Source organism: Symphalangus syndactylus, chromosome 11 (assembly GCF_028878055.3).
Source record: "Symphalangus syndactylus isolate Jambi chromosome 11, NHGRI_mSymSyn1-v2.1_pri, whole genome shotgun sequence".
NCBI lineage: Eukaryota > Metazoa > Chordata > Mammalia > Primates > Hylobatidae > Symphalangus > Symphalangus syndactylus.
The window spans coordinates 129733975-129752435 of NC_072433.2; the positions used below are offsets into that span (position 1 = coordinate 129733975).

At 48.8% G+C, this 18461-nt stretch overlaps 1 protein-coding gene across 3 annotated transcripts in view; it reads left to right on the forward strand.

The window, feature by feature from the left end:
- WFDC1 (WAP four-disulfide core domain 1) overlaps window positions 1-13765 on the forward strand; it is a 35506-nt gene extending 21741 nt beyond the window's left edge. The window contains exons 3-7 of one of the 3 annotated variants that reach the window (XM_055232665.2): window positions 2202-2285; window positions 3321-3458; window positions 8321-8362; window positions 10803-10876; window positions 13242-13765. In XM_055232665.2, the coding sequence (XP_055088640.1) occupies window positions 2202-2285; window positions 3321-3458; window positions 8321-8362; window positions 10803-10861 (323 nt within the window). In that variant the 3' untranslated portion in view covers window positions 10862-10876; window positions 13242-13765. Of the gene's footprint in view, window positions 1-2201; window positions 2286-3317; window positions 3459-8320; window positions 8363-10377; window positions 10775-10802; window positions 10877-13241 lie in introns of those variants that run through there. The other 2 variants (XM_055232664.2, XM_063612517.1) reach the window with 2 other exon arrangements.
- Window positions 13766-18461: the final 4696 nt, after the last annotated feature.

An 18461-nucleotide genomic window follows, 5' to 3' on the forward strand; every position in this document is an offset into this window, starting at 1 on the left:
TGGTCCGATGTGGTGGGGGAAAGGAGGGAAGAACTGAAAGGTTGGGCATAGAGGCTGCAGAACCATCACATCGTTGCTGTGTCGGAGGTCACAGACTGCTGGCTCCTTTCTCTGCTGTTCCAACTTCCACTGTCATTATAATCAGCAAGTGCTTCTTTATAGAAAAAGCTAACCAGCATTTTTACCAGTACCCATCAATGTACTTTAAAAGATGCTAATTATTTTTCTATTCTCTTTGTAAAGATAAATATTAGTAATTTTTATTTTTGTCTTATTTTGGAGTCAAACGAATGCAGAGGTCACAAGCAAATGTGATCCCAGAACCATTTTGATCTCCAACATGCTTAAAGTTTTCTGCCCAGGCATGGTGGCTCACACCTGTAATCCCAGCACTTTGGGAGGCCAAAGCAGGAGGATTGCGCGAGGCCAGGAGTTTGGGACCAGCCTGGGTAACATAGGGAGACCCCCTGTCTCAACAGAATAATAATAATAATAATAATACTCATTAATAAAAAAGTTTTAAAATTACTTGTCAACACTTAAAAACCAGAAGATTTCTATTTTTAAAAATACAGACTTGGCTGGGTGCGGTGGCTCATGCCTGTAAATACCAGCACTTTGGGAGGGCAAGGCGGGTGGATCACCTGAGGTCAGGAGTTCTAGACCACCCTGGCCAACATGGCAAAAACCTGTCTCTACTAAAAATACAAAAATTAGCCGGGCATGGTGGTGCACCCCTGTAATCCCAGCTACTTGGGAGACTGAGGTGGGAGACTGAGGCAGGAGACTCGCTTGAACCCGGAAGGTGGAGGTTGCAATGAGCCGAGATTGCGCCATTGCACTCCAGCCTGGGCAACAAGAGTGAAACTTTGTCTCCAAAAAAAAAAAAAAAAAAAAAAATACAAACTTACAGTCTGGGTGCAGTGGCTCACTCCTGTAATCCCAGCACTTTGGGAGGCTGAAGGGGGTGGATCACTTGAGGCCAGGAGTTCAAGACTAGCCTGGGCAACATGGCAAAACGCCATCTCTACTAAAAATACAAAAATTAGCCAGGCGTGGTGGTGGGCGCCTGTAATCCCAGCTACTCGGGAGGCTGAGACAGGAGAACTGCTTGAACCTGGGAGGCAGAGGTTGCAGTGAGCTGAGATGGTGGCACTACCCTCCAGCCTGGGTGACAGAACAGGACTCTGTCTCTAAATAAATAAATAAATAAATAAATAGAATAAGAACTTACAGTAGGGAAAAAAAAACAGTCTGGGCGCACTGGAAATGACTGGTCAGGGCTAACCAGCAGCTGATTCATCCAGGTAGGAGGCACTGTCTGCTTTGCTGTGGCCCTGCCTGGTCTGCTTTCCTGTTTAATGTCATCTACCTGTCCCCTAGAGGCATCTGAGTTTTCGACCCCTGCCTTTTGAAGGCCTTCCCATAAACTGTGTGGGTGACTCTTTCTGTTAAAACCAGGTATATTGGTTATACCTGGGTGATGGGATCACCTGTACAGCAAACTTCACCCATACACCAAACTTCACCCATACACCAAACTTCAGTGACATGCAACTTACCTGTGCAACAAACCTGCACGTGTACCCCCGAACCCAAAAGTTAAAAAAATAAAGTATTAGTTAGAGAACAGGCTATGCTGCTGCAACAAAAAGACCCATAAATACAGGGACCCAACCCGTGAGGCATTTTCTTCTCTCTCAGCTATTGGTGCAGAGACAGACATTTGTGGTAGGCAGGTAGCTCTGCTCGCAAAGCCGTCTAGGGACCCGGCTTCCTTCCTTCTTTCCACTCTGCAGTCTGATTGATGTCCTTGTCCACATGGTCAGAATGGCTCCCAGCCTGCAGGAAGGAAAATAGGGAGGGAGGGAGGGGAGCAGAGAGCCCCCGATCAGAGGGCAAGACAGGAAGTTGCATGGTCACTGCTGCTCACATCTTTGTGAGCAGAACCCTGTCACGTGGCCACATGTAGCTGCAAGGGAGGCAGGGAAGGCTAGTCCCCAGCTTGGTGGCCCAGTGCCCAGCCCACAGCGAAAGGTTCTATCACTAAAAGCAAGGGGTGAAGGTGTGCCAGGAACCATAGTTCTTTCTCCCATGGGGAGCCTCTGCGCTGTCATGAAATGGGGGTGCCCCCAGCCCCCAAGCCTGGGCATTTCTCAGCTGCTTGAGGAGGGCCTTGATCTGACCTTGTATTGTGTTAGTCTTAGACTGGCTGGTGCAGCCGAAACCTCGATGGCTTGGTGGCAATGGCTGGCTCCTGGATGGCCCTGAGGAGGTGTTACAAGGTACCTGCCGGGTAAAGCCCAGACCCTACATCCAAGTCTCGATCCCTCCTTCTCAGCTGCTTCCAGAAAGCTGGCAGCACCAGGCTGGCTGTCCCCCATGCACGGGCCCTTCAGCCAAACACTCAGCCCTGTTTGATCCTCCTCACCCCAGCGCAGAAGGGTTGATGGCTGGGGTTTCGTCAGAATCAAAGCCCAGTACAGAATAACGGCCTCGACTCTCCCCAAGAATGGGGCCTTATCCTGGATGGAGAATTGAAGGCGAGGGGGCTTAGGGTTGGTTTTCAAATTCCTGGAATTATAGGGGGTTCACTCCTCTCTAATGATGAAGCCTCCCTGGGGGTGGGGGAGGTACCAGGAGGCAGAGGGCGGTTTCTGGAAGGAACAGCTTGCAGGCCGGGGACCTGGAGGCCTAGGAGGTGAGAGCGGGCACCCTTGCACACCTGCGGCTGTGCTTCTGACTCCACATCCATCTGTGTGTTGTGTGACTGTGTCCGCTAGAGTGTGCAGCCGTGTATGCAACTGTGTGGCTGTCCTTGTGCCTGTGGCTGAATATTTGTGTGTGTGTGTGTGTGTGTGTGTGCATGCGAAAGTGTGTGACTGTATTGTGAGTGTGTACATGTGTGGGTGAACGTGTGTGTATGTGGGTGTGGATATGTGTGTGCAGGATTTGTGTGTGGGGATTAACGTGTGTATGTGTCTGTGTGTATTTGTGTGCCCGACTTGCTTGTGTAAGTGTCTGTGTACCCATGCGACTGTAGGAGTGAGTATGTGTTTCAGGGTGTATCCGTGAACATGTCTATATGGATGTTGTTGAGCCTGTGAGAGTATGTTTGGGATCAGGTGAGCTTGGACTGCCTGTGTTTGTGTGCATGTTTGTGGGTATGCACGTGTGCCACATGCCGCTGAGTGAGACCCAGGGCCTAGCCTGGAACCTGGGGTACAGAGGCGAGGCCTCCTCTCTGGGTGAGGTGCGTTCCCTGCACCCGCCCCGGGGGTCTGCCTTCTAGACCCCAGCGTGTGTCCCCCCTGCAGCAGAGGCATGCAGCACCACGGAGGATGGGGCCGAACCCCTGCTCTGTCCCTCGGGCTATGAGTGCCACATCCTGAGCCCAGGTGACGTGGCCGAAGGTATCCCCAACCGTGGGCAGTGCGTCAAGCAGCGCCAGCAAGCAGGTGAGTGTGGCACCCCCTCCCCCCGATCCTGGCCCCTGCCCCAGTCCCCTTCTCCCTGTAAGCGCCCTCACCCCCACGGACGACCTGACCCAGGAAGCAACCCCAGCACCTGGGCCTCACTGAGAGCTCCCCACATCTTCCCCCTGCCCGGCTCCTTCTTTCATGGCCCCTACCCTTTCCCTGCCACACCAGCATGTGACCGAAACTCTTCAGCCAGCAGACTGGCTGCAAACCCCAGCTCTGCACCTCCCAGCTGGGCGACACTGGGGTTAATTTCTTCCTATCTCTGAGCCTCAGTTTCCTCATCTGTAAAATGGGGCTACTTCATGCTGTTGTGGAGCGTGACTGAAATCGTAAGTGCAGAGCTGTCGGAGCAGCCCTGAGGAATAGTAGGTGGTCAGTAAACACTGGATATTTTATATACACGAATGTGTAGATGGACCCCAACTTATGATGGTCAACTTATGATTGTTAGACTTTACGCTAGTGCAGAAGCAACATGCACTCTGTAGAAACTGTACTTCAAGTTCCCATCCAACCATTCTGTTTTTCACTTTCAGTATGGTAATCAATAAATTACATGATACATTCAATATTTTATTATAAAATAGGCTTCGTGTTAGATGACTTTGCCCAACTCTAGGCTAATGTAAGTGTTCTGAACACATTTAAGGTAGGCTTGGTTAAGGTATAGTGTTCAGTAGGTTAACTGTGTTCAATGCATTTTTACTTAAGATATTTTCAGCTTGTAGGGGGCTTATCAGTACATCACTCCATTGTAAGTCAAGAAGCATCTGTGTCTGTTTTAAAGGAGCATCTGTATCTGTTTTCAAAGTGCACAGAATTAGAATTGTCTGAGAATCCTTAACTTCCCAGAACTTCTGCCAGGACTGTTCAGTTTGACTTAATTTGTGTTTGTCTTTGGACACAAAGGCAATAAATAGATGAGTGAGCGGTGTTGCTTTCATTGGCATAATTTTCCCAAGAAAAGAAAGAACATGGGGCAGCGATTCCTGGTGGTATCTAAAACCATCTCGAACTCCACGCAAGGCAATCAAGTTGAAAGACTTCAATGTGCTTTTTGGCATGGAGTTTGGATGAACTGTGTGGTAAGCCAGGAGTCTGGGACTTCAGGGTGACCAGGTCCACCTTGTCCAAGTCAATGTCAATCAGGCTGAGACCACACCCAGGGGCCCCTGTCCCCACTTCGGCATCTCATAGCCCTAATAGCTAAGGACAGGACCCTCAGACAAGATTGGTGATTACAGTGACCCTATTTGCCAAAAGTATACTGGGGGGTGCATGTTCTGCCAAAACCTCTTTTTTTTTTTTTCTCATTTGAGAATGTGTTTCTCTGAAGTGTTTCAAGAAAGGCATAGACATAAAATCAGTCATGCATTTAATGTCATTATCATTGCAGATAAAGTGATGAAAATCCTGGAATCCTGAACTTTGAAGAAATTATCTGCAAAAGGCTTTGAAACAAAGAGATGCGTTTTTGCTTTCCTCTACATTCCACTTGCTATTTGCAGGGCTTTGTTTGGGGTTATAGGGTGGCTTCTCTAGCCAGATAGCCTGAGCTGCCACAGCTACTCAGCCCCTTACTGCTGTGGGCAGCAAATAACATAACCTTTTCAGGCCTCATTTGCCTTTTCTGTAAAATGGGTTCATAATACTTGAGGTACTTCATAGGGCTCTTTGAGGAGTGAGTTAATCCGTGTAGAGTGTCCATCACTTCACAAGCAGAGAACACAACCTTCATGGTTTTATCCCTGTTTTATCTAGACACTCAATCCTGCTGTGGATGGGTGGGGTGTGTGGTCCTTTGGATGTAAAACCGCAAGGGTCTGCCAGCCAGTCTGAGGCTGCTGGAGTGTGGAAGGGATAGCCTTTTCCAAAAGAGAGCTGTGGGGCGAGTTTCCAGTTCGTTGTACTATGCCACCATTTATAATAATGGCGGCATAACAGGAATGCCTTTGGCACTTGTCTTTTTCATCCCCTGATCTTTTCATTCAGCCCTATGATGTCTAAGACCAAGGTCAAACCAAGTCAAACTAGTTCTTAAGGGTTCAAACCAGTTGAAAAAATTCCCATTTCAAGACAGAGCTAAGCAAAGAGAGTCAGTCATTCAATGATGACCACACCAGTGATGCCTACTGTTAACACCCATCTTTGGAGTGCTCTCTTTAAATTAAGCTTTGCTGCAAGCCTGCAAAAGGACAAGTAGAACCAGGAGGCAGTGCTGCATAGGTTTCAGAGTGCAGGCTCAGAACCACAGAAAGAAGTCCAAAGCCTGTAAGTTTCTTCCTCCGTGGCCTTGAGCAGGTCACCCAACCTTTCTTAGCCTCAGTTCCTTCATCCGTAAAATAGAGATGGCGATGGTAACCATAGTGGCTACTTCATGGGGCTGTTGTGGGGCTTGAGTGAGAGAAAACACCTGAGAAGTGCTTAGACTAGCACCTGGCGCACTGTAGGTCCTCCGTGAACGTGTACCGCCATCATCCCTGTCTTACTAAAGGGAGGATATGAGTTCAGGAATTTACCCAAAAGATGCACAGCTGGAATTCCAAGCCGGTCCACCAGCCTCAGCCTCTGTGTGTGTGTGTGTGTGTGTGTTTGTGTGTGTGTGTGTGAGCTTCCCCTCATAAATGAATGATTTGAGGCTTCCAAATGGAAATGTAAGTGGAATTCCCCCTAGCCTTGTTCTCAGGGGGCTGACACTTAGCAATAATTACTGGTAATTTATTGGTAATTATATATATGTTTGAAAACATTTTGAATTCCAGCAACTTCCCTTGGAGCAAAAATCTCAGGTGAAGAGTGGCCCCCTTGTCCCAGCCTTACCAAGGAAGAAGCTTTTTATTTAAGTTTTTAAAAACTGCATATTTGAAATAATTTCAGACTTATAAAAATGTTGCAAAAGTAGTTCATTGAACCCCCCATCCAGATTCCCCGGTTGTTAAAAAACTACCATTGCATTTTCTTTTATGCTTTCTCCCCACTTATAAATCTATGTGTGTATTTTTCTGGACCATTTGAGAGTAAGCGACAGACCCTGTGCCCACACCTAAGATGCCATCCTCCCCTAAGAAAGGCTTCTAGCGGGTACCAATAGTCCTTCAAGTTTGACCATCCAGCACCTGGAACCAGGCATTTGAGGGGTTCACATTTTATGCAAGAGGAAAATGAACATTGATATGTATAGTAAATCTGATTTTTCAGAGAGTGGGGTCAGGGAAAATTGGTGCATTTTTCTGAGTAGGTTTGAAGTCACGCAGAAGCTGATCTGCGGGGGCGGGCCCTTCCTTGTCCTGCCCAAGACGCTGCTTGAGAAGAATGAAGTGGGGCTTGTCTAGCCTTGAGTAGGAGGAAATCTGAGAAAAGTGATGAGTAATCACTTTTGGTAATAAATTATGAGTGATTATATTTGGCCTGAGGAGGGGGTCCAGGGTCCACATTTACCTCTGTCTCCTTGTGGTGTTATGGGCCAGAATTCATCCCCAGGTAAAGGGGGAGCAGGAAAGTTTCAGGGAGCTGCCCCAGCCTACAAAAACCCCAGCCATTTGCCTTGGAAAATAGTTATTGCTGCAGTTGCTGATCAGCAGGTGCTGACCCATTGGAGGGCCTGCAGCGGTTCCATGGAGCGTTAGCACTTTGACCAATAAATGTCCGTGCTGGTCCCAAACAGCCTGATGATTTTTAGTATGGCCACAAAACAAAAGAAAAAGAAAATGTCTGGCTACTGCGCATATGTGCTTGATTGACCTTGTAGCAGAGAAGGCAGCGCTGATCACCAGGATGGAGAAGTGAGCTAAATTTGAAATAGATTGCCACATTCAAGCATCCACATATCCTGGTCACATTCCTGTCGGCAAATGCTTTCCTGCTACTATGGGGTGGGTAGCACGGCTAGTCATGGGACATGCATGAAATTGCCAGCAGTTGACCACTTTTTACACACAAAGATAGCATTTTCATGTGGCTCCTCCTAATACTGCATGGATATGTTTTAAATGAAATTGTTTCTTTTAATCCTCACAATAACTTTAAGAGGTACTAATTTTATGCCTATTTTTAGGTGAGGAAACTGAGGCTCAAAGAGGATGAATGAGGATTCATACTCAAGTTACTTTGTCATTTGCAGTAATGACATCAGAGTGTCTCTTGGGCAGGCTCAGAAGAGTGCCATCTCTTCCCCCTGTGAACATATTTTGTGATGACATTTACTCAACAGTATGTTAAAATTTGGCTTCCAGTTCATCTGTTAAGACAGTGGTTTTGGCTGGGCACGGCGGCTCACACCTGTAATCCCAGCACTTGGGCGGCTGAGGCGGGTGCATCACCTGAGGTCAGGAGTTCGAAGCCAGCCTGACCAACATGGCAAAACCCCATCTCTACTAAAGCTACAAAATTGGCCGGGCGTGGTGGCTCATGCCTGTAATCCCAGCTACTCGGGAGGCTGAGGCAGGAGAATCACTTGAACCCAGGAGGCAGAGGTTAGAGTGAGCTGAGATCATGCCACTGCACTCCTGCCTGGGCAACAGAGTGAGACTTCGTCTAAAAGAAAAAAAAAAAAAAAGACAGTGGTTCTGAAACTTTTTGGTCTCAAGACCGCTGTACCCTCAAAGATGTTAAGGAGATCTCACAGGGCTTTCCTTTATGGGTTGATGGCTCTGGATATTATCATATTAGAAACTAGAGCTGAGACATTAAAAATGCTCGTGTAGCCTCTGAACAATTCCACTGTACACTAGTGAGATGGTGAGAGTGAAAAACACAAGTAATTCCTCAGTATTATTATGAAAACAGTTTTGGCCTTCTAAACTCCTAAAAGAAGTTTTTCCCTCTCACTTGTTTTCCAGATGGGCGAATCCTACGACACAAACTTTACAAAGAATATCCAGGTAAAAGAAGAAACTGTTCTTTCTTTCCAGAGGGCACAAAAAAAAAGGCAGTGAACGTTTCTTATGTGAAGAAAAAAATAAAAGCCCAGGGCTGAGATATAGGGAACAAAATGAGACCTGGGATTAGGAAACAAAATAGAAGACCTGTGGTCTGATGGTGGGCAGGGAGGTGTGAGTCACAGAGGAGCTCATGGCAAACATGACCGCATGCCGAAGAGCAGAGCCTGGAACTGCTCATATTTAAGCCTCTGCTACTTTCATTCAGAGAACTGGAAAACATGGCTGATACCACTCTTCCATTCATCCGTCTAATCATCCATTGATCCATCTATCTCTCCATCTATTATTTCATCCATCCACTCATCCCTCCATCCATCTACCCACCCACCCATCTACCCACCATCCATCCATCCATCCACCGATTCATCCATCCATCCACTCATTCATCCATTCATATATCCGTCTATTCTTTCATCCATCTTCCTGTTCTTTCATCCATTCATTCCTCTATCAATCTATTCATCCATCTATTCATTCTTCTATCCATCCACCCATTCATCCATCCACATATTCGTCTATCTTTTCACCCACCCATCGATCCTTTTATCCACCACTTTATTCCTTCATCCCTCCATCCATCCATCCTTTCATTCACTCACCTAGTCACCAATCATCCATTCATATATCCATCCGTCCATTCATACATACATCCTTTCATCTATCCATCTATCCACCCATCTATCTTTTTTTTTTTTTTTGAGATGGAGTCTCACTCTTTTGCCTAGGCTGGAGTGCAGTGGAGTAATCTTGGCTCACTGCAAACTCTGCCTCCCGGGTTCAAGGAATTCTCCTGTCTCAGCCTCCCAAATAGCTGGGATTACAGGTGCCCGCCACCATACCTGGATAATTTTTGTATTTTTAGTAGAGACAAGGTTTCACCATGTTGGCCAGGCTGGTCTCACACTCCTGACCTCAGGTGATCCGCCTGCCTTGGCCTCCCACAATGCTAGGATTACAGGCATGAGCCACTGCTCCTGGCCCCATCCACCCATCTGTCTATCCATTTATCCATCCGTCCACTCATCCATCCACCCACCCATCTATGCATCAGCCCACCATCCATCCATCCACCCACCCATTCATCTGTCCGTTCACTCATTCATGCATTCATATATTCATCTAATCTTTCATCCATCCATTTTTTCAAGCAGGCATCCATCCATTCATTCCTCCATCAGTCTATTCATCCATCTATTCATTCTTCCATCTATCCATCTATATATTCATCTATCTTTTCATCTACCCATCTATCTATTATTTTATCCACCCCTCTATTCCTTTATCTCTCCATCAAACCATCCTTATATCCACTCATCTATTTGCCCATACATCTATTCACCCAACCATCCATCCATCTGCCCATTTATCCATTCATGCACATATCCTTGCATTCATTCATCTATCTCTTCTTTCATCCATTCATACGTCCATCCATCCACCCATCCACCCATCCATCCATCCATCCATTCACCTATGTATCCATTCATCCATCCACCCATATATCCATCTATCCAGCCATCCAGCCAGCCATCTATCCGTCCATCTATCCATCCATACATCCATCCATCCGTCCATCCACCCACTCATCTATCCATCCATCCATCTATCCATTCATCTACCCATCTATCCATCTATCCACCCACCCATATATCCATGCATCCATCCATCCATCCATCCATCATTTATCCATTCACCCATCCATCCATCCATCCATCCATCCATCCATCCATCATTTATCCATTCATCCATTCACCCATCCATCCATTCTCCCATCCATCCAATATGTCTGTATCAATAATTTACTGCACATATTTTCTAAGCATTACTCATCAGTCTGCTGGGGGTTGGAGCTACATTTGTGAACATGACAGACCCAGTCCCTGCTGTCATGCAGCTATTATCAAGCAGAAAATTCAGACATGAATAAAGCCCAAGTGGTTATTTTATGATAATAGTGACAAGCCTTCCTGACATCACATGCTGGATACTATGAGGACACCTTAGTCCAGGTTGTGAGGAAAGGCTTCCTAAGGAGAGGACATGAAAGCTCAGCCTAAAGAATAAGAAATAGTGGGCAGCAGAATGGCATGTGTGAAGCTCTTGAGGTCAGAAGCAATTTGGCCATCCCCAAAGCTGGAGTGTGTGGTGAGCTGTGGAGGTGGTGGGAGGTAAGATCAGAAACAGACAGAGCTGGTGACACCAGCTGGGGGGCCTGGGGAGGAAGAAGAGGCACTGCAGGTGGGGACTGAGTGACCTCAGTTGGGGGAGGGAGGAGAGGGCCAGGTCACCAGGCTTCATTTGGCAGTAGCTGGTGAGCCACGGGGGGCATTAGAGCAGGAATAGATACATCTACCCCAACAGAGCTGTGTTCTTTTCACAGAAGGTGACTCAAAGAATGTGGCAGAACCTGGAAGGGGACAACAGAGGCACTTTCAGTAAAGCAATGGCAAGCAGGTGAGTGGGCAGAGAGCAAGAGTCAGTGGCCAGGGTAAATGTGGGCAGCCAGTGTCCTGGCAGCTTTCACCACCAGGTTGAGGAGCAGGAGGGTGAGAGGAGCGCTTTCCCTACTGGCAGAATTTGAAATTCCCTCCTGCAGTAAGTCCTCACCTAACGTCATCAATAGGTTCTTGGAAACTGACTTTAAATGCAACGACGTACTATATGCACTGTATGCCATAGAAGCTTAACTCATTTGTTTGTTTTTTTAAAAGACGGGGTCTCACTCTGTCACCCAGGCTGGAGTGCACTGGCACAATCATTGTTCACTGCAGCCTCAGACTCCTAGGCTCAAGCCATCCTCCTGCCTCAGCCTTAGTCCCAGTAGCTGGGACTACAGACATACACCACCGCACCTGGCTAATTTTTTTTTGTATTTTTTGTAGAGGTGAGTTCTCACTATGTTACTCAGGCTGGTCTTGAACTCCTGGCCTCAAGCAGTCCTCCCACTTTGTCCTCCCAAAGTGCTGGGATTGTAGGCATGAGTCGCTGTGCCTGGCCTTAACTCTTGTTTATATCCATTAGCCTATGGTAAAATTGTTTTTGTTATATAGTAGGTCATTTTGCTTAAAGTTGCAGTTTCCAGTAAGCTATCCATGATGTTAAATGAGGACCTACTGCAATTTCAAGGCAGGAACATAGGAGAACTTTGTGTGTGATCAGAAGTGGAAGAAATTCTGTATCCCTCTGAATCAAAATCCAAGACCAGACTAGGTCGCAACTTTCCTTTCCATTCCTTTGCTTTACTGTCTCCAGGAAGTCTTGTCTATCTCTTCTCACTTCTGTCAAACAATTCTGTTGGGTGCCAACTATCTGATAGTCATGGTTCCAGCCTCTTGGTTGCTCAGCGGTAGTTCATGGCAGAGCGGCATGGTGAACAAATCACACAGAGCCCCTGCTCTCGGGGAGGCCACATCCTGGTAGAGGAAGGCTTCACAAGCCAACAGATCAATCCATACAAAGACAGGTGTGCTGAAGAAGTGAACAGGCAATGTGGGGCAGAGTCCCTGGGCAGGGGCAGAGCCTGGGGCAGGGGCTGCTTCATTTGGGGTCAGGGAAGGCCCTGTGGGGGTTGAAGTCTGAGCCAAGATCCGAGGTGAGAAGGTGCTGCTTGGGGAGGGTCTGGAGGACAGGCGCCGAGGTGGAGGGAGTTGGAAGAGTGAAAGTACTGAGGCGGGAGGGACGCTGGCTTTGGGGAGCCAAAAGAAGGCCCCTGGGGTGGACGCGGGAAGGTGGCAGGGAGTCTGACTCCAGAGGAGGCCGCAGGTGAGGCACAGGCTTGCTCTCAGGTGCCGGCAAAGGTGAGACGCAGGTGCACGCAAAGGGCTGTGGAGTTGCAGCCCTAAACCTGAAAATCTACCCAGCCCCTGTGAATGCTGGATAGCCACAGAGGGCAGAAAGGAGCCCCTAAAAGCAGGTGACAGCCTCCCAGGATGTCACTGAAAAGCAAATGTCAGATTTCAGGTTCCAGAGTCCTCCCGGAAAATCTGGAGCCCGCAGGGACTGATGCCAGCTTGTCTATTACCTGCTGATGACAGGAGCCGTCCCTGGAGTAGGTCAGATGCAGCTGAGGACTGAGTGTCTAACAGGGAAGGAGGAGGCCAGTGGATGAGGAAGAGACCTTGAGAGGCAGTTTAGGATGGTTTAGAAGTTGAGGCTTTTGGCCAGGCGCAGCAGCTCCCGCCTGTAATCCCAACATTTTGGGAGGCCGAGGCAGGCAGATGGTATGATCCCAGGAGTTCAAGCCCAGCCTGGCCTGGCCAACATGGCAAACCGCTATCTCTACAGAAAAATAGGAAACTCCCCAGGCATGGTGGTGCGCACCTGTGGTCCCAGCTACTTGGGAGGTTGTGGTGGGAGGATCACCTGAGCCAGGGAGGTTAAGGCTGCAGTGAGGCATGTTTGCACCATTGCACTCCAGCCTGGGTGACAGAGTGAGACCCTGTTTCAAGAAAAAAAAAAAAAAAGTACGGCATTTGGAGCAAGCTAGGCCTGGGTTTAAATTTTTGCTCCATCACTGTGTGACCTTTAGTAAATAATTTCAGCTCTCAAGCCTCAGCTTCCTCATCTATAAAATGGGACTGATGGTAAGGGAAGAGTTAGGAACTAAATAAGATGATGCCGTGAAGATGTCACAGTGAGTTCAGAATTGGGTCTTCTCAGAAACGGCCATCTTCCTGGTGTTTCTGATGGTGGCAGTGGTGGCAGGGAGAGGAAAGATTGGTGACTCTGTGGTCTGCCCTGCGGCGGTTCACCCTGATGCTTCTTTGTCTCTGGTCTGCCCTGCAGCGGTTCACCCTGATCCTTCTTTCTTCTTTTCCAGTTGGGTTGCAGGAAAATTCCTCCACTTTCTGCTAAGCCTTGGAAACATTTGGGAAAAGTAGTTTGACCCTCAAAGTTCACATTCAGCTCAGCAGAGCAAGACCCCAGAGATGCTTAGAGACGGGACACCTGGTCGTCAATCCCAGTTTGGCCCAGCCTGGTTGGGTGACTTTGTGGGAGCCACTTAACAGCTCTGGGTCCCTGTTTTACCATCCTGGGAGGAAGGCCCTGCAGCTCCATGAGACCTTTACCCTGGGAAGAAGCCACCGCCCATGCAAGCATTTCTGAAGCCGCTTTCTAAGAGCAGGCTCAGCAGCTTGATATTTTTGAAAGATTTCTCCCAAGCATGGCTCTGGGAGGTATGTCCCCATCTCAAATGTTCCCAAGATAAATTCATCCGTCAGGAAATGGAAATGAACTTGCCTACTAATGTGTGATTCCTAGTTCTAGCCACCTGATGTGCTGAGGCCTAAATGTTAGCAGGTGGGAGGAGGCCACAGAACAATAAAAACAACCAAATAAGATGCTGAGTCTGGTGTTTTGTGATACTTTGTCACTGTTTAATTGAGGGGCGGGAAGCAGCGTGAGTATCGCTGGGATGAGGTGTCAGCTCGGCTCTGCTCCTGGAACCCTGTGTTAGCATAGAGCCCCTGAAGCAGACCCTGGGAGGGGGATTTGTTGAAAGTGATTCATTAGGGAGTTGCCTGGGAAAAACTGGCGCCTCCAAGCTTCTCTGAGACCAGCTTGGCCCAACATGGTGAAACCTTATTTCTGTTAAAAATACAACAATTCGCCAGCTGTGCTGGCACATGCCTATAATCCTAGCTCCTGGGGAGGCTGAGATTCCACTGGCTGAGCTGGACTCCAAGATGCAACGTAAAGTCCTCTTGATCTGCCCATCAGGGAAGTGGAACAGGAGGAGACAGTCAGACGAGGGAGAGGTGACGAGGGCCCATGGAGGGCACCTTTGCTGCAATCCTTCTGGGGGTCTTGGAGGAAGCCTCAGTCCCGCCAGGGCTGGCTCAGGGCTGTGCATCCTGTGCTGTCATCCAGAAGGACCCTATGCTTGGTTGAATGATCTGCTGTCACCATTTAAAAACTCTTAGTCATTGTTGAACAAGGGGCCTCTTGTTCATTTTGCAAATGATGTCGGTAGCCCTGAGCCACGCTGTGGAGTCGGTCCCACTGGGGCTGGGCAGCGGAACCCGAGTATGCGTAACGCTTCCAGCACCCATCAGTGCGTGGCGAGGCTGCCCCTCCCCCTAAGAGAGGAGGCAGCCCACCTGCCGCCAGGGAAGGAGAGGCACAAAGACACCCAAGGGGACATGGGCAGAGCCCCTGGGGCACTCTGAGGCTGTCCCATTAAATCATGGATGCCCCACCTGTGCTAGATGGCTTGCTCGCAGTGGCCTGGGATTGGCTGAAGTCCCCAGGGCTTGCCAGAGCTAAGGACAGAGGCCCTAAGGGACTGTCCACCCCCAGCTAGCCACATACGGTGGAAGCAAATAATTACAACCAGCAGCGACTCCAGGGGGCCTGGCTATGTCTGTGCATCTCTCAGATGAGGAAACTGTGGCTCTTGGAGATCTGAAAGGACCCACCCAAAGCTGTGAAGTCAGTAAGAGCCAAAGCCAAGATTCCGAGCAGGCAGTCCCACCTTACACTCAGGCTCCAGACACCCTGCTCTTCTGCTAGCCTGGCCTGTCGAAGCTGACTCCCTCCTGCCACTGAGGTATAGAAGGGACCCCTGACAGTGTGCCATCCTGCAGAGGACTCTGGATTGGAAGGGACTGGGCTGAGCTCATCCCTCCTCCCTGGAGGGCTGCTCACTAGATGGGGTGGAGACACTGGAGCCTGGTCAGCCTGAGTTCCAATCGGAGCCTCAGTCTCCTCTTCTCTGAACTGGGTATAATAAAAGCAGCTGCCTTTCAGAGTTCCTGTAGGTATTGTGTGAGATGCTACATAGTAAGTGCTCAGCACACAGGGATGGTTATAATTATTATCAATAGCCTGGCCCAATACACACTAATTCTCTTAATACTCACAAAACCTCATGAAAAGGGTATGAACACCCGCATTTTCCAGCTGTAGAAATTCAGCTTCAGAGAAGTTAAGCAAGTTGCCTAGGATCAAAAAGAAAGCAAATGACAGAGCTGGGCTTTGAGCCCAGAGCTTCTGATGCCCAAGACTAGACAGGCTGGTCCTACCTTGTGTTGAGTCCCAACCACCAGCTGGGCGGCCCTCACAGGTTACTGAACATGCCCCAGCCTCGGGGTCCACATTTCTAAAGTGTTAATTAGAACTCCAGCCTCATGATTATTACTGTGAACTCAATCAAGATCATATGAATGGGACTGGACGATCAAGATGCAAATACCAAGGCAGGAAGGTGGTCGTATACTGCCAAGTGGTGAAAAATAAGACCTGCTGTCTGCTCTCAAGGAGCCCAAAGTCCTTGAGGGAGTCAGAGAAATGAGAGAGTTATGATCCAGGATGGGAAAGGCACAGACGGGAGCAGGGGCCGGAGGTGCCAAGGGAGCCCAGTGAGGGATGCTAAGCGCAGGCAGGAGGCAGGGAAGGGAGCAATCAGGGAAGACATCCTGGAGGTGGTGATGTGCTGCTTGGTCATATCTGAACACTTCTGGGAACACGTGCATTTCAAGGGGAACTGCTGTCCCTGTTCGGCTTAAGGCAGAGGTTCTCAACCTTGACACTAGTGATGTTTTGTGCAGGATCATTCTTTGTGGTGGGAGCTGTCCTGTGGAGCGTAGGATGTTGAGCTGCACACCAGTGTCTCTACCTACTAGATGCCAGAAGCACCCTCCCCAAGCTGGGACCACAAAAATGTGACTTTGCCAAAGTCCCGTGGGGTACAGTTACCCGGCAAGAACTTCTGGTTTAAGCCCAAAATAAGGAAGCTCGACTTTGTATCATTTCATCCGTCAGCAAGTTCTCTCGGGGCACTTTCCCTCAGGCTCAGGGTAATTCACTTTTCTGCTCACTCATCACTTGTTCATGCACTGACTCATGCACTCATTCTGTCAAGTAATATTCCCAGGCACTAACCACCTTTTCTTTAATCAAATCTGAGGCACCATTTTTTTTTTCACCTTTTGACATTCCTGAAGTTAGGATTTGTCTTATGGCCACTGTCCTCCAGGCCCAGACACGATGGAGCCATCATTGCCTGTAAATGTGAATATCAAAACATGTAGGTTGGGTGTCAGCAGCTTGGTGGAAACTTCCAGAAACAACAGAGGAACCAAAAATTCTGCATCACCAATGCTCTCAGAAAGATGTCCTATGAAATACCTTATCTCATTTATTGCACTTATATTTTTTATTTGATAAACACATAAGAATGATGCATGATGAGGCCGGGTGCGGTGGTGCACACCTGTAATCCCAGCACTGTGGAAGGCCGAGACGGGCAAATCATTTGAGGCCAGGAGTTCGAGACCAGCTTGGCCAACATGGTGAAACCTTATCTCTGTTAAATATACAAGAATTAGCCAGCTGTGCTGGCGCAAGCCTATAATCCCAGCTACTGCGGAGGCTGAGGCACAACCAGGGAGACAGGGGTTGCAGTGAGCTGAGATTGTGCCACTGCACTCCAGCCTGGAGGACAGAGCAAGACTCTGCCTCAAAAAAAAAAAAAAAAAAAATGCATGATGAAAACTTATGTCTATACAAGTCTAAGAAAGGCCTTTAATGACCTTGAAATCAAAAGGGAAAGAGCAAGATGGCCAAATAAAAGCCCACTCCATTCATCTCCCCTGTAGGAACACCAAACTTTAGCAACTAACTACACACAGAAAGCACCATCACAAGAACAAAAAATCAGGTGAGCAATCACAGTACCTGGTTTTCACTTCATGTTGCAGACAGGGGCATGGAAGAGGCTAGGAAAGACAGTCTTAAATCGCCAGTGCCACCCCTGCTTCATCCCTCAGCAGCAGCCACGAGGCATGGGGAAATCTATGCACTTGGGAAAGGAAGACTGCAGTGACTGGGGGCTTCACATTGAACTCAGTGTTGCCCTGTCACAGCAGACAGCAAAGCCCGGGTGGCTTCAGCCGGTGCCCATGCACAGAGGGAGTATTCGGACCAACCCCACCCAGAGGGGAATCGCCCATCCCAGTGGTCGGACCTTGCGTTTCTCAGCAAGCCCTGCCGCCATGGACTAAAGTGCTCTGAGGTACGAGGTAAACTTGAAAAGCTGTCTAGGACACAAGGACTCTAATTCCTAGGCAACTCCTGGTACTGGGCTGGGCTTAGAGCCAGAGGACCTGTGGGGCACATGACCTAGAGTGACACCAGGCTTTGAGGCTAAGGAAGTGCTTGAACCACCCCTCCTCCAACTCCAGGCAGCACAGTTGGCAGCAATGAAAGTGACTCCTTCCTTCTGCTCAGGGAGAGGAGAGTTAAGACTAAAGAGGACTTTCCATTGCATCTTGGAGTCCAGCTCAGCCACACTTGGAGAGGGCACTGGGCAGAGTCATGAGGCCCCCATTTCAGGCCCTAGCTCATGGGTGACATTTCTGGGTACACCCTGGGCTAGAAGGGAACCCACTGCCTTGAAGAGAAGGACCTAGTCCTGGCAGGGTTCATCACCTGCTAACTAAAGAGCTCTCAGATCCTGAATAACCAACGGTGATACCCAGGTAATATGCTGTGGGCCTTGGGCCCTGAGAGGTGCTGGTGTCAGGTGTGACCTAGTACATTCCCAGCTGTGGTGGCTATACGGAGAGACCCCTTCTGTTTGAGAAAAGTGGAAGGAAAAGTAACGGGGACTTTGTCGTGCACATTAGGTACCAGGTTGGCGACAGTGGGATAGAGCACCAAGCAGGCACTTAGGGTCTCTGAGTCCAGGCCTAGGCTCTTGGACAGCATTTCTGGACCTGCCCTGGGCCAGAGGGGAGCCCAGTGCCCTGAAGGGTGAGTCCCCGGCATGGCAGCATTCATTGCAAGCTGATGGAAGGGCATTTGGGCTTTACGTGAGCACCAGCAATGGCCTGGCAGAACCCCCGACATGGGCCAGTGGTGACAGTGGCCACAGGGGGAGGCTCCTTTGCCTATGGAAAGGGGAGGAAAGAGCAGGAAGGACTTTGTCCTGTGGTTTGAGTGCCAGCTTAGCCACAGCAGAATAGAACATCAGGTAAATGTGTAAGACTATGATTTCTGGCTCTGAGGCAGCATCTCTGGGCCTATCCAGGGCCTG